Below are 15,082 nucleotides of genomic sequence, written 5' to 3' on the forward strand. Positions count from 1 at the left end.
AAAACACAAAACTAGCGATATTCAAAGAAAACATTTCAGCCCGTAATCCTGGCACCACGTTTCCTCGCTGTGACAATATCACAATTTTCTTGGTTTTTATGTTTTTATTTCCGATGGGAATTATCTCCAAATCCCTGTTAAATCTAGTGCCTGGCTTTTGCGGAGGAATTTCAGGCTGAGGTAGTCCCCCTCACATCCCTTTATATACGCCGGTGCACCACCGCCACCACACTTCCATTTCCAAAAAAGCTTTACAATAGAAGGAGCGGGGTGGATTTCACAACGCGCCATTATCACATCGGGGGATGTGTGCGCACGCCGTTGCGTCGGGCCAGTGGTATTAGATGAAATCAGGTCGGATTACACGGCTATAGACCAAATTATCAGACCCCCCCTCCCTCCTTCCCCTCACATCCACCCCCTTTACCTCCTCCCCCCTTGTATAATGTGTTCTCGTGATGTGACAAGGAGCCCAAACTTTGTACAACCATTTAAAAGGCGCTTGAATCAGGCAGGTGGAATCTGCATTAAATGATGGTAAAATATATCTTGCTGCTGCTGCTGCTGCTGCTGCTGCTGCTGCTGCTGCATTGGGACTAATGAAAACCCTTGAGAGGACCCCTGAAGGGCCCGCGAATATCACAGACCCCCGCTGCTGATGACACTGGGTCCAGTGTCTTTAGAGAGTCATGCACCGTGCACATTTCCTCTCTCCAGCCCTCCACCACCTCCAACACGCACTCCACATCTATCCATCTGCCCGTAATGCACGGACGTGTTTATAGCCATCGTAGTTAAGTCGTTGTTAATTTTACACTAAACGGGTTGTTATGAAGATGAATGACGGGAGGGAGAATGGCTCACATGGGACATCTGAGCGCCTTCCTGCTCTGAGAGGAGCCTATAGCTATAGGAGAGTGAAGGCAGGAGATGTGAGAGTGGAGTGGTCTGCAGGGGCCGATTTGTGGAGATGTTCTTAACACGTCGTGGTTATAAGTCACTGATGACTTGCAGGGGGTTTGATGCTGAAGGCAACTTTAGACCCAAAATACAAGGCTGATACTGCGATAAACTGATAAAAAGGTAAAAACAACATTTAACGTGATAACTTTGGAGTGAATTAACTCCTCTAATAGCCCCATAATCTTTAAGATAGGAGATAAAACCTTAAGCTGCATCCGCACTCGTCGAGGTGAATTTCATGCTGCAGACACGGACTCTAGCTCCCTCTAGTGTCCAAATGCAGCCAGTGTGAGAGCGCAGTGGGATGTGAAAAAAAGGGGGCCCTTGCAGGCTGAGGCCGCTGCAGAGGGCCCGACGCAGAGAAAAAAAAAGTCATGATTGATTTGAAGGTATAAATTCTGCGTCATTGCGCGAAACGAATTTTGGATTAGTCAGCTAAATAAGACGCATTTACAGCAGCTCGGAGAAAAGGACGTTTATGTTGGAGTTTCTAGATTCAGAGGATGCGTTTGGGAATGAAATCGACATCATGGAGAAATATGAATGTATAGTTTAATGTGAATATGTTTTATTCCCGTTATTGCTTAGGGTAAAAGTCTCGAATCCGAACATCAGGATTTTGTGTTTTTGCTCCGGACTAAGTAAAAAAAGAAACCAAATCCTCATCAATCACTACCTCTCCTCTCTAAGTCACGTTTTGAGTCATTGTTGTCTATTTGACGTGGGGAAACGTATTCTTTGTAAAGAGATTAAATTGTGCTCAGATCTTAGACTTAATCCTAAAAAAGTTCGCTTTGGTCTTTTTATTATTTATTCATTTACGCATTCATTTAAAGAGCCAATCCCAACGTCGGTAATCTGCTTTCTGATTAAAAAAAAATCTCCAACAATATTCATCATCCAATATTTGTCTTCAGTGTCATCGTAATAGAGCTGTGCATTTTTTTTTATTGAACTGAAATGGTTTTTACCTCCCAAGTAAAGACGGAAACTCTTTCATTTTCTGTGATTTAATCGGCCTAATATTAAATCTCGTCCGTGTGATTGAGGATTAATAATCGCGTCCAATAATCCCGCAGCAGTGATCAGCGGCTCTGAATGAAGTCTGATCCAGTAAATCTCAGCTTCCTCTTCTCTGGTCGGCCGCACCTCAGACGGCTCAGTGATAAATCACGTTTTTGGTGATGAATATCAACATTAGAAGGAGACGCCTGTCTGTCTAAGAAGATTTAGCGGCGGCTGTGCGGGGCTGTGCGGGCTGTGCGGGCCGGACAGACGGGAAACACTGCGGTATGACTACTATCACTGCCGCCACTTTTTAACGAGCAAGATGGGACTCTCAAAACATTTAGAGGATGCATAACAAACCTAATGTGACATGACACACTCTTACTCCACCACCGAGTCCCCGAGTCTCAGGTCAGCCGTCTGCGACACGTGGAGCGCTTTCTTAAGACTGATGACACATTATTTGTATAGGCAATCTGATCGATTACATGTGATAATGCTGATGGGGGATCTAAGAGGACGAACGGGACTCACCTTAGTTCAAAGTCTGAGTCTATGTCCCACTTTGAAATCCTCATCATCCATCACCTCTCCTCTCTCAATTTATAGTCTATTCACAAAATTGAAAGTAGCCTAATAATTGCAAATAATATAATTGTGTGCTGTTTTCAAATGCATTATTATCCCTTATTATGGTATTATCAGTCGTAAATACAGTTTTATGGCGTTCAATATATTCCAATTTTGCTGTGATCACACGATGGGACCCTGGCTGTGGACTTGCAGCTTATAATAATTCCAATTATTATGATAATACAGTTATTATAAGTGATTAATTATAAGCTATATTGTTTGTGGAGATCACACATGATGAGCTTGACTTACCTGAGTTTCATGTTTGAGTCTCTTGTGCCCTCTAGAGAGAGACGCTCACACAGCACGTGTCACAAATCTGTAATAAAAGAACACAGGAGGTTACAGAAGTGGAGCCCGGGTTTGGTTACACTCTCTCATGTCAATCGGACAACATCCATGTGTCTTGCCATAGTCCTGCTTACATTTTTTGGAAGCTCAAGGTCTTGTCTAAAACCACAGTCTATTTTATTGTCAGAATTGACTCTAGTATGAAGTTATTCATCATCAAACACACTGGCACAATAAGGACACCTATACACCATCACAGGCTTGTTGTCACAGTTTTGGGAGTTGGTTGACCCTTTAGTTTCCAGTTGGGTTTCGGAAAAAAGAGACGTTTCGTTTCTCAAGCTAGAGGCAATGATGTAGCTTATGAGCAAGAGTCATATGTCCAAGGGTAAAATGAAGGGACAAGAAAACTAGCTTTAAAAAAACAACAAAAAATAATATCAAAAAATAGTAAGAAATGAATGGTTCCATATCCATAAAAGTATCATGCAAATTCTATAATATTATATTTAAATCACTGAGAGTAGTTAGACAAAGAACACCCACCACCAAGGTTGTATGTTGGCTAACACCTTTACCAAACACTGACAGTAGCCAGAGCTATCAGCCTCCTGTTTTTATCAAGTGATTGGTTATAAAACACCTAAACACATGCAAACTTCAATCACAAACAACAAATACAACATTATATCATTTTGACCCATGAAAATGACCACAACAAAGATTACTCACCTGCAGTGTGTTGACTATCTCAGTGTGTATGGCGTCATACCAAAAAAAAAAAGAAAAAAGAAGATACATGACTACAGGCTGCTACCTTAAACTTCTGATATCAGCATGATGAAACAGCGCCCTCTAGTTGGGTTGTCATGAGTGCTTTGTCTACCAAACGGCAACACAGCTTACTCTGGACTTTATTTTAAAGATCATGGTCTGGCTCAAAGCATAGAAAAGACCAGAAAAATAGGGGAGACTGGGGTAAGATGCAACACCTTTTGCATTGGTCTAATTTAATCAAAGACTAAGAACTACACAGAAACAATTAGTGTACATTAAACCTATTTCTGTCTGCAACTTATCCATACAGTTTTCAGACAATTACATGCAGCGTGTTTGTATTATTGATGTATTGCGGCTGAGTTTGAGTCATAAAATAACAAGTCATATTTGATCATTTACCAAGCAGCCAAGCAGCAGACCTTGAGTCAATGTGTAGATGTTAAAGATAGTGTTCAACCTCTGTTCTTTTCAGAGTGGCATGAGGGGTGAATAATTTGCAGTGCAGTAAAAATGTATGAAACATGTATTTTTTGTGAAAACTATATCATGCTTTAGAAACAGTCCGACACTATCAGCCATGACAGAACACCATGTGTCAGCTAAACACACTGATTGTGACACATGCTAATCACATTACTACGAAATGACTGAATCAGTATTTCAATATGTCACATTCAGTTCATTTATTTGTAAGTTTTGGTAAATAATGACAAAAATATAGCTCACAAAAGCAGCTGAGCATGAGCAGTATGAGTGTCATCTCTCGAGCACGATTCTTATTAAAGAAAGAGGACTTAGTGAAATCTTCCCCAGTCCCTCCCCTACCGCTAATAATACACACTGTTTAAAATGCAGTGAAAGAACAAGGCTAAAATAAATGCAAAAACAATGAAATAACTACAAAAACTTTGACATAAAATAAACAATAAAGGGAAAAGGATGCAGAAATAAAAGTTTTGGAAAAATGGGTCTAGATTTAAAAGCAGTCACCATGTAGGCAAGATTAACTTTCAAAGAGAGGCAGCTGATATTGAATGCACAGTGTAGTACTGCAGCTTCATCATTACACATGAGTGTACACAAGGGGGGGGTACTTGGATGATGATAAAGCAGGTTCTAAAGCTGAGTTAAAAATGATGAGTTACTAAGTCAAACAAATGCAGCTGTGACAAATCTATCAATCAGAAAAGCGTGTGTATGTGTGACAACTGTTAAAGAGATATGGGTTATCATGTCAGAGATCTTATTAGTTCCTTGGGCTAAAAGTTCCTGGTACTTTTAGTAAAAACACAGTTTTTGTATGAAGTCCTGTCCATGAGATTTCTGTCTAAGTGTCGATGCTGGATCTGAGGTTGATTAAAGGTACGTATCTCATGAGCACACATACTCACACATGTATGCAGTTGAAGAAAGTGAAAGAGTAAAAGCTTAAAACACATTGTGAGGAAAGCAATTCAAAAGCAATCCACACAATGAAAAGAAAATTATGTATTTCTCTCTCTCTTTTTCAAGATCCATCTGCAGTCAGAATCTATTTACTAGTAAATTTAAAAATAATCTTGAAGACAACATTTTTAGTGTGTTTCAAGACATCTTGTGTGTTGTTGGACACTGACAATTTCATTTTTAAATATTTGAGTTATTTGTCAATGTGTTGGTTACTCCCTCAGCACATTTACCTTACTGTTCAGGGTAGATGTTAGTTTAAAGCATTGGTGTAAATTTGGAGGGGTTGTAGGCTGGGAGCATGTCAACTAAATATTAAAACACATACATCTGTACAACCTTTATAACAACATGGAAGTATCAGCAAGGGCGTAGGTTTGAGTTTGACATTGGTGGGGTCATTCAGCCATCATTTTAGATTGGTAGGGACCTGTCCATACACAATTCTACACCATTGAGTATCAGACATCTTGTGTCATGGTGAACTGCTCAGAAACTCAGGGATTCTACACAGCCTCCAGGTGGTGGCAGTGTGACAAGGCACAGGGTGATGCATTAAGCCCTGAAACCCCTGCTTAATATGTTTACCCCACCTTATGTGAAAGTAAACCTTCACCCCTCTCCTCAGTATTAGAACATGATGACAATCTGAAATGTGACAACTACCTGCACAGATAACTTAGAAAATACTGTGCAGCCATTAAGTCCATCATTGTCCTGCACCATCTCACAATTGAGTATCAGTCTAAGTCTCCACCTTTAGTTATTAAATCTTAACTTTGATAGAGGTCCAGCTTCATATCTGTTATTCAAGGTCATCATCATTCATATAAAGGAGCAGGACCCATGTGCAGATGTGAAGGTTTAATAAAAGAACAAAAGGTACAAACAAAACTTACTAATATGTCCAAGAAACTAAATCCAAAAAGTCCAAAAGAAAACACAGAACAGAAGGAAAAACTGGGAGAAATCAACACATTGTGAACACGGGAGAAGACACAATGATCCAACCAGGACAGGGGAAACAGAGAAACTAAATACACACAGGGTAACAAGCACCAGGTGTGGACACAGGACACAGGTGAGACTAATGCGGGTAATCAAAAAGGGCGGGAAACACATGAAGACAGGAAGTAAAACTACACTGAACACACAGGGATCAAGAACTACAAAATAAAACAGGAAACACAATAGACTACAAACAAGTGAAATTACACACAAGGAATAAAACACAAGACATGGATCACTAATAAAAAGAGGAGAACACAAGGTCAAGTTATAACTAATGCAGAATGCACACAGAGAGGAAACAAGACTGAAACACAATAAGGGACATCTTCAAAATGAGGAAGTTGTCATGTTTTATTTTGAATTTTGTAGCATTACGTTCTCGTACACTGCTGCATTAAATAAACTTGTTTTTCTGAACATTATTAAATCCATATTAAGTTTTTAAAATGCTCTATAATTTACCTTATAACCATTCTGTTTATTTTAGTTTAATAGTCATTTAATTTTTTTACACAGTTTGTTAAATCAATAATGAATAAAACAATCTCTGCAAAGTGAGCTGATACTGAGATCCATCTCTACTGTTTCATCAAATCACCACAAGATGGCACTAAAGGGCTGAAAATGTTTACCCTCTATAAGGATGAGATCAAGTCTCTTTCAGAGTTTGTGTGTAGTTTTATATTATACATCTTATTTATTCATTTATTTATTCATTTAGTTATTTAATAATCTTTTTCTAATTGTCATCTGTGTGTGTGCTCTGAGCTTCACCTGTCTGCAGGATATTCACAGGTACAGACATTAAAATGTGTCACTATTTTAACATGACTGTATTGTGTGGACTGTTCCAACACTCATTGTATTTCCCTCAGTTCCTCATTTGACCTTTGGACAAGACCAAACTTTTAAACTATTAAAGTTATATATATATATACATTTTTTATTATACCTGTGATGTCTTAAGATGATAAATGTGACCTACTGTATTTGTTTTATATGTTAACGAGAGAACATAGTCTAGTCCTTGATCAGGAATGGTTGTAAGACTTTAATAATAACAATAAAAAAGGTAAATTTCATTAACTGGTTTGTACTTTTCATCGAAACAAACTAATATATACACTATTAATATCATACTTGTGTAAAAAAAAAGTAATTTTATATTAAGAAATATTTATTCAACATTCACTGAGTTTTATTTGCTCTTTTTTTCAATAAAAGCAGCTTATTCTGTGTTCTTCATGAGAGAGGGTCTAACTGAGCATGTGCAGAGTGAGCGTAATCACTCAGGGATTCTGATTGAAATGAAGACTTGGTGCAAACCGCTCTTTACTTCCCCATGTTTAAAATCAAATAAACTACATCAGTGCTTTGGAAAAAAAAAATGATGTTCAAACCACTTTAAGTCATAGTATTCAATTTCCTGTACAATGACCTTCCTAAAAAACTCTCCCTATACGTTCTCCCTGCACACTTTCACTCTGTTTGCACACTAATGTGGAAACTTCACCACATCAAGAGCAGTCCAAAACCACTCAGTGTGGAGTTTGTTGTTGAACTCTCCAAAAGAACGTCTTCACTGATGCTGACTGACTGACCAGGTGTAACACTGTTTATCTTTAGTCAAGATGATGCATAAATTAAAGCTCTATGCTGTAACCTGCACAGACATAAACTGAGTTATCTAAAGCTTTATATTTACAAGGAATGAAAAAATAACCAGATAATGATCATCAGATTGAAAATAGTAGGATGTCTACACAAAAGAAATATCAATAAAGAAGATGGTGAGTTTTTCTCAAACTGTGGAGGGATCTTTGTGAGTGTACTGGATGTTTTTCAGGGAGTGAGGAGGGTTCACTCAGAAGCTTGCAGCTGTATCAGATACCTCCACCTTCATGAAGGGTGCTTCATTCAGGTCTGGGTGTGACGTCAAATGGAGATCACTCCACCAGGAAGTGAAGGCTGAAGGCTGCAGCAAATGTTCAGACTTTTTTCATACTTTGGCATAAGTACCTGTAACTCTTATAACTTTTATTTAGCTAGGTAATGCTCATTGAGATTAAAAAACAAGCATGAGTTACATTTAAACAAAACATCTGCAGACAGATGCATCAGCCTCCAAGTCGTTTAAGGGCCGCTTAAAAGCATTCAAAGTTATCAGACTACGAAGTTTCAGGTCCTTTTGTGAGGCATTCCAGGTCGAGGGGGCAACAAACCTGAAGGCCTTTTGTCCAAGTTCAGTCCTGACCCTCGGAACAGACAGTACTAAGAGATCCTGAGATTGAAGATTCTGAGTTCCTCAGTTATTTTGTACAATGTAGGAGGAGGTAAGAGGGAAGTAGACCTAAGATGCACTCTTTATATGTTCTTCTTCATATTCTTTTAATTAATTTTGTTTAAGATAAGATAAGATTAGATAAGACAAGAAAGTCCTTTATTCGTCCCACATACGGGGAAATTTAAGTGTCACAGCAGCAAAGTAGACAGTGCAAAAGAGTATAAAGCAAACAAGAGCCTATAAAATATAAACTATTAAAAAGTTATTAGCAATTAAAAATTAAAGAGGTAAAAATAAGCATATCTTACAACAAATATATACATATATATAGATATATTATTGGTTATAGAGTCTGACCACTGCGATATCTCTCTGAGACACAGCGGGTGTCTGTCACTGAACGAGCTACTTAGTGTTGTTATGGTCTCCTGGAGGGGGTGGGACATGTTGTCCATCAGAGAAGATAGCTTTGCCATCATCCTCCTGTCAGCCACCACCTCCACAGGGTCCAGCCGGCAGCCCAGGACAGAGCTGGCCTTCTTCACCAGTCTGTTCAGCTTCTTCCTGTCAGCAGCAGAGATGCTGCTTCCCCAGCAGACAACCCCAAAGAAGATGGCTGATGCCACCACAGAGTCAAAGAAGAACTTCAGAAGAGCCCCCTCCACACCAAAAGACCTGAGTCTCCTGAGCAGAAAGAGTCTGCTTTGCACATTCTTGTAGAGTGCATTGCAGTTTATAGTGGGACATTTTATTCACAAGATGTTCGAACTCGTGAAATTAGTCTGTCTGTGTGTTTAGCTGTTACACAGTTTCATATAATCTTAAATCAATCACTGAGATTCGCTGGATGAACACAGATCACTCACCTTCACCTTGGTGGCAGAGGGAACGATAGTGTATTTATTATGTATTTGTCATCCCCAGCTTCACCACAGGGTGGCAGCAGCAGCCTGAGATGAGTACTGCAGGGGGTCAGTTCAGGTGAATGCTGAAACTCTAATCATGATGGACTCACAATGAAACAAGTGGTGTGATTTAAGTTATAAAGAAAAAGAAAAGATGACCTAAAGTCAGATTTGATGACACTGAACCATAACCACTGTTATCTGATTTCAGTTTAGATATATTTATGTCAGTCACTCAAGATGATTTAGCCCAAATAAGGCAGAGCTGCATTAAACTAATGAACACGAGTGAACCAAGTTTTCACATTTTTTGATGCTAAAAGAATTTTGAATACATTACATTTTCAGATATCTTGTGTTCTGGGGCTAACGGTCCACTAGAAGACATACTGAGTTGGTTGTCATGCATAATCTAAATTCGATGTTTCATCAGTGTGTTTATTTTTGTGTTGAATCATATTTGAATGAACATGAAAATGATGATGACGTAATAAACATCATGGGTCAGTAGTGGCTCAATATCAAAATTTTGCCTTAAATCCTGTCGTCCAAACACACATGCATGACACAATGACATGATAACTTTCAACAGGTGTGATTGGAGGAAGAACGGGGCATGACTTTCAACAAACCGTCTTAACTTCAATCATGAAGCTGATTGATCGGAGAAAAGCTAGAATATTTAAAGTGCTTTCTACATGATGGTATGAAGCCATGGGCTGTTTTCAAAATGCCTGCCACATACTACCTAGAATTGTAGTATGCAGTACTTACTCTATACTACATACTGCGTTTGAAGATAGTAGGTAGTCTGACTTTTCTGTTGGATCTGTTTTGCAGTATGCTGGGTCAGACTACGCTGGATTTCCGGTTTCGGAAAGCAGAAGTAAACAACGGCCAAGCCGATAGAGGAACTGCTTCTTTAGCATCACTGATGATTTAAGAAGTTAAGAAGTGGTTTATATGGAGTATAAAGGTTTTCACAGCACCTATAAGCAAAGTGCCCCCCTTCAAAAAAAGAAAAAAGAAAAAAGAAAAAACGTAACGTTAGCGCTGTGCATTGTGGGAAACAGTATGCAAGGGAGACTGGTCCGATGCATACTGAGAAATGTTCCCGAATCAGCACGACATCCGGGTAGTTTTGGCATACTGCAGATTTTGCTCTTGGTCACATACCGCATACTACAAACTGAGTTTTGGCCAAATCAGTACATACTGCTAGTATAGTAGACGGTTTCGAAAACAGCCATTTTGATGATATGGCTTCTGTGCACCATTAAAGGATCATTCCACCTGTGAAAAAATGTCTGAGGGCACCTGCTGCAAAATAAGTTGAGACCACTCTGTTCGAAAAAGCCATCATCTTCTTCCACACAGTCTTTTATTTGTAAATAATAAAAATGAACTCTTGAATATAAAACATACACATCAGTAGAGCCACATCTGTTATACAAACAAGAACTGTTGCAGTGAATACTTAGTCTTTCGTCTAAAATTGTGGTTTAGGAGTGGGGAGCCATGGGCTGTAAACAATCAGTATTCCTGGAGTAATACTGACAAAGGAAAGGGCAGTCGGCCACACCGCCAAGGGTTTCAACAGAAACATCCGCAAAATATGTCTGCAAAATTAGATTTCTTATTGGCTTTAGAAGTCCAGTCCAAACCAATATACTCATAAAGAGGGGGGAGGGGACTTAAGGAGGAGAAAGTAAACTTTGTTCCAATTGGTTCTACTTGTTTTTCTGCAATCAGGACAAAAATAAAGGCCTTTTAGCGCCCCCTTGTGGCTCAGGGCCGCTCAGCGGCTCGAGCACATCCACAGGACGCAAATTCCCTTCAACGAGACCAGGAATGTTTGTGTGTCAGTCAGCAATGTTTTGTTTGTTCATTACGTAAGTTCAAGCCTCTCATCCTGGTTTGTATGTACAAGCTGTGCGTGTGTGTGTGTTGGTGACGGGTGTACAGTCAGATACACTCTTTTTATATTCATATATCTATATCTTTATAATTTCTGTCAAACTCATAATGATACTTCATATACATTTAGCTGTTATACACACATTCTCTATCTCTGTCTCTAGCCCCGACTGTGTTAAACTACAGTTTAGACACCTACACCCGCAGATACGTCAGGGGCTGGAGTATGCTCAGTACTACAGAACAGCACTGTTGTTCAAAGGGATCAAAAGAATCTGAAATAAAGACGTTTGTTTCTTTTTCCGGAGACTTCCTAATATGTATATTTAGACCCAGAGTGATAGGCGTGGCCTGGGTGGAGTTGTCCCCCCCTATTGGTCCGCTCCTGTAAGGGGGCGGGGATGGCTTGGCTTTTCTCTGTTTGTATTCATATTCAGTACGAGCAAACTGTACAAGAACATGCAACATACAAGCTGGCCTAAAAGTATGTGGAACTAACACACATAGTCTAGACTTTTTTTCTGTTTATGTTTTTTTGAGAATTGTTCGTTAATTTGTCTCGTCTTCTATTTTACAAAAGTAGAGAACAAAACAAAAAACGAAACAAACAGAACAAAAGAAACGTGCATGCAGCTTGGGGGCCGATCCGGGGCATCCCCGAGTCATGCTGCTCCCTCCTACTGGGGAGTTTGAGGGGTGAGGAAGAGGAGACCAGGGATGGGGGTGAGGGTTGGGCTAAGGATGTTCGGGCGAATCTGACCGGACCTTAATGGTCGGCCTTTGGCGCAACATCGCTCGAAAACTGAACAAACACATACACAGAGGGAGTCTGCACCTTAAGGTACCCATCTGAACTCTGAGCGAAACAAAGACAGAAAGAAAGAAAGCAAATCAAATCAAAACAAATCGTGGTCGGCCTCTTTTCTCTTCTCTTTGATAGGACAAAAAGCAAAACTGAGTTTGCCTCTGTCTACGAGTCAAGCTTCTCTTGTGCTTGCTTTCATTAATCACAACAAGGCTAACAATGTGCACGTGCACGTGCAGGCTCTCTCCACTACACAGGTCACCAAACCGTGCCAAACCGCTGCCCCGGCTGCTCGTTTATGACGACAGTGTCAACAGCCAACTCTTAAAGGATGGTACAGCACGCTGCCTTTGATACTACCTAACTCACATTTTATCACCACTTATTCCTCTGCTCTGATTGGCTGGAGGGCTACTAGGTGGAGGACTCCACTTTGATCAGGTGCTCTAAAAGGGGCTGCAGGAAAGAAAGGAGAAAAGAAAGACAGAGAAGCAGTAGAGGAAGGTGGAGAACGGTGGACAGAATCGTCTCCTGCTGCAGCTCAGAGAAGAAACACAAAGAAAGCAAAGTTTGTAAAATTCAAGAGGCATTCAGAGGAGGAAGAGGGAAGGTGTGAGACGTGATTGTCAGACTCCAGCTAAGCTTTGATTGGCTAGTTCTGTCTCTCCCTCTCTCTCTTTCTCCCTCTCGTTCCCTGTCGCTCCGTCTTGCTTATCACTGGTTGACAGAGGGCTTCCCGTCGTCGTCCTCAGGACGTGTTCTCGCCCTCTGCTCAGTTCTGGTCCAGAAGCTGTGGTCCATTATTTTGTCATTGAAGGGATATTTGGGGTGGGGGTTGTGGTCGCCATACGGTCACTAGGACCGGACGCCCGGTGGCGGTCCTGAGCTGTCCAATGACGTCTGAGACGCCAGCCGCGTGAGCGGAGCTAATGTAGGGTCCACCAATGAGGATGGTGGAAACAGTTTGTACCAGCCAATCACCGTGCTCGAGAGGTCCAAGTCCTCCAATAGAATCTGTGCTACACCCATGAAACATTTGTGGTCCAAACGTCCGTAGTCGCCCCAAACTATCACCTAGAAGACAGAACAGCAGAGGTGAGTTTAAGTAGAGCGGATAATGACTCTGGACATGAAAGTGTAGACCAAGACATAGAATCAGTCCAAGATCAAGTCTTAGTTATCCAAGACCAAATGAATGACATAAAGAGGTAATAACGTGTGATGGAAGCACTTGTTGTTCAGGTATTTAGCATCAGGACAATAACATTAAAATAACCTTTAGTTTATAAGTTATCAGGCCGTCTGTCTCAGATTAAAAACATTCATAGGTAACCTCTATGGTGATCTCTGAGGCGGACAGCTGAATGACGGCTCTGGTGATGTTCACACCTTCAATCTGTGTTTCCATAACATACCTACAAGCGCTTCTGTCAATCTCCTGGAAGCGGTCGCGCTGAGGACCACTGTATGATTTTTGGTGTTGTATTTTAAAGATGGTTATTGGGGTTTGCTTTCAGTGATGGCTGGTGTCAGCCAATGGGATACACCCACTTTACAGATAAGTGGGCTGTTTGTGAACAAATACTGAAGTCTAGGCCCTGAATACAAGACGAACCCACTTTTTCAGATCTATTTCAAGGAAAAAAAAACCTTGTCTTTAGGTCAATGTGGTATCCAAAAGACGCAAAGTCAGTCATTCAGTTTTAAAGCGACTCTAAATTAATCCTCACTTAATTTAAGACAAGGCAATGTCAATTTCAGGTAATGTGGGAAAGTCCAATTTGAATCCATTCAGTATAAGACAAAGTCAAACCTCAAGGAATCAAGAGAGTTATTGTCCTGCTCAAGAAGTTCTAAAGTTTTCATCAGTTCGAAAGTGTTCTATGAAAAGCCAAAGTCAAGTCTGAACGTCATTAACGTGAAGTTTTAAGTGATGTCTCATGGTCTCCTAGACAGCTAAACCAATTTTCAAGACATTCAATAAAAGTCAGTCAGATGTCAAGTCATTTGAGAGAAAGTCTAGGTCAGGTTTTAAATCATGAAGAGAAAGTGAAGAATCTATTCATAGAAAATCTGAGATTTATGTCGTAAGTGTAAGAATGTAAAGTCTTAGGCTCTGATACAAAGACATAATACTATAATTTTTTTACTTTTAATCAAACCGCAAGACTTTCTCAGATGCTCAACAATAATCAAACCCAGTTACACACAGACACACACGCTCAGGATTACCTGAAGCACCTTGCCCTGGGGACTCTCGTCAAACAGCAGGTGCTGCTGGTATAGCGGCTCCAGAGTCTTTCGTGCAATCTTGGTTTTCTTTTTGGCTTTACATGTTCCATTATCCAGCAGGTACACCTTGACATAGGGGGCTGAAGACATAGGGAAGAGGTTAAAAGAGAGAAGAAGAAATGAGAGATAGCAGGACAAGAAAGGAGGAAGAAGATGGAGATGATGGAGACCCTTTGCTGGGTGGTGTATTTATTGATTTGGATGTTGTGACAGAAGTGAGTGTGTGACTTACCTGGGAGGGATTTGGAGCCTGGTTTGGGGGTAAGGCCTCGTGCCCTGATCACCTCCACCTCCATCTGGCCTTTCTTATCCATCAAGCCGATCTGGACATCGCCTGTTTGTATGTAGGAAACATACAGAAACAGACAAACCATGTTAAGGCTGACTTCAGGCAGACAAAGCAGCACAGACAGGTTCAACCAATACCTGAAGTTCCCCAGTAATCCTGATATAAGATCTGTAGTTTCCATCTGTTGATACGAATACAGAAATCTTGGTTGTATGTGTTTGATTCGATGGAGCCATGACTCACCCATCGCAGGTGTTGCCAGAGTTTGTCTGCCAACCAGCTGCCCGGGTCCTAAACCATCAAGGAAGTCACTGAACTGACTGTCGGCACCCAGCCGCATACCTGAGAAGATCAAGCTGAAACACACATTCACACAGTTATCAATGAGTTCCTCTCTCACTTAATTTAACTCTTGTTTACCAATCCAGAACAAACAGAGTTTTTATGTGATTTCTGTG

General features: G+C 40.5%; 2 protein-coding genes across 20 annotated transcripts in view; both read right to left on the reverse strand.

Moving 5' to 3' along the window:
* The window catches only part of bcl11aa (BAF chromatin remodeling complex subunit BCL11A a), a 68,673-nt gene extending 62,400 nt beyond the window's left edge, over nucleotides 1–6,273 (reverse strand). The window contains exons 1-2 of one of the 4 annotated variants that reach the window (XM_034681049.1): nucleotides 6,021–6,273; nucleotides 2,857–2,923 (exon numbers count right to left, since the gene is read on the reverse strand). The gene's annotated coding sequence lies outside the window, so the exon portion shown is untranslated. Of the gene's footprint in view, nucleotides 1–2,856; nucleotides 2,924–3,627; nucleotides 3,753–6,020 lie in introns of those variants that run through there. The other 3 variants (XM_034681048.1, XM_034681050.1, XM_034681052.1) reach the window with 3 other exon arrangements.
* Nucleotides 6,274–10,683: 4,410 nt separating this feature from the next.
* LOC117811190 (regulating synaptic membrane exocytosis protein 1-like) overlaps nucleotides 10,684–15,082 on the reverse strand; it is a 144,325-nt gene continuing 139,926 nt past the window's right edge. For all 16 annotated transcript variants that reach the window (XM_034681313.1, XM_034681304.1, XM_034681314.1 and 13 more), the window contains 4 exons: nucleotides 14,868–14,980; nucleotides 14,568–14,669; nucleotides 14,276–14,415; nucleotides 10,684–13,117 (listed from right to left, as the gene is read on the reverse strand). In XM_034681313.1, the coding sequence (XP_034537204.1) occupies nucleotides 12,899–13,117; nucleotides 14,276–14,415; nucleotides 14,568–14,669; nucleotides 14,868–14,980 (574 nt within the window). In that variant the 3' untranslated portion in view covers nucleotides 10,684–12,898. The remainder of the gene's footprint in view (nucleotides 13,118–14,275; nucleotides 14,416–14,567; nucleotides 14,670–14,867; nucleotides 14,981–15,082) is intronic.

Source organism: Notolabrus celidotus, chromosome 4, assembly GCF_009762535.1.
Source record: "Notolabrus celidotus isolate fNotCel1 chromosome 4, fNotCel1.pri, whole genome shotgun sequence".
NCBI lineage: Eukaryota > Metazoa > Chordata > Actinopteri > Labriformes > Labridae > Notolabrus > Notolabrus celidotus.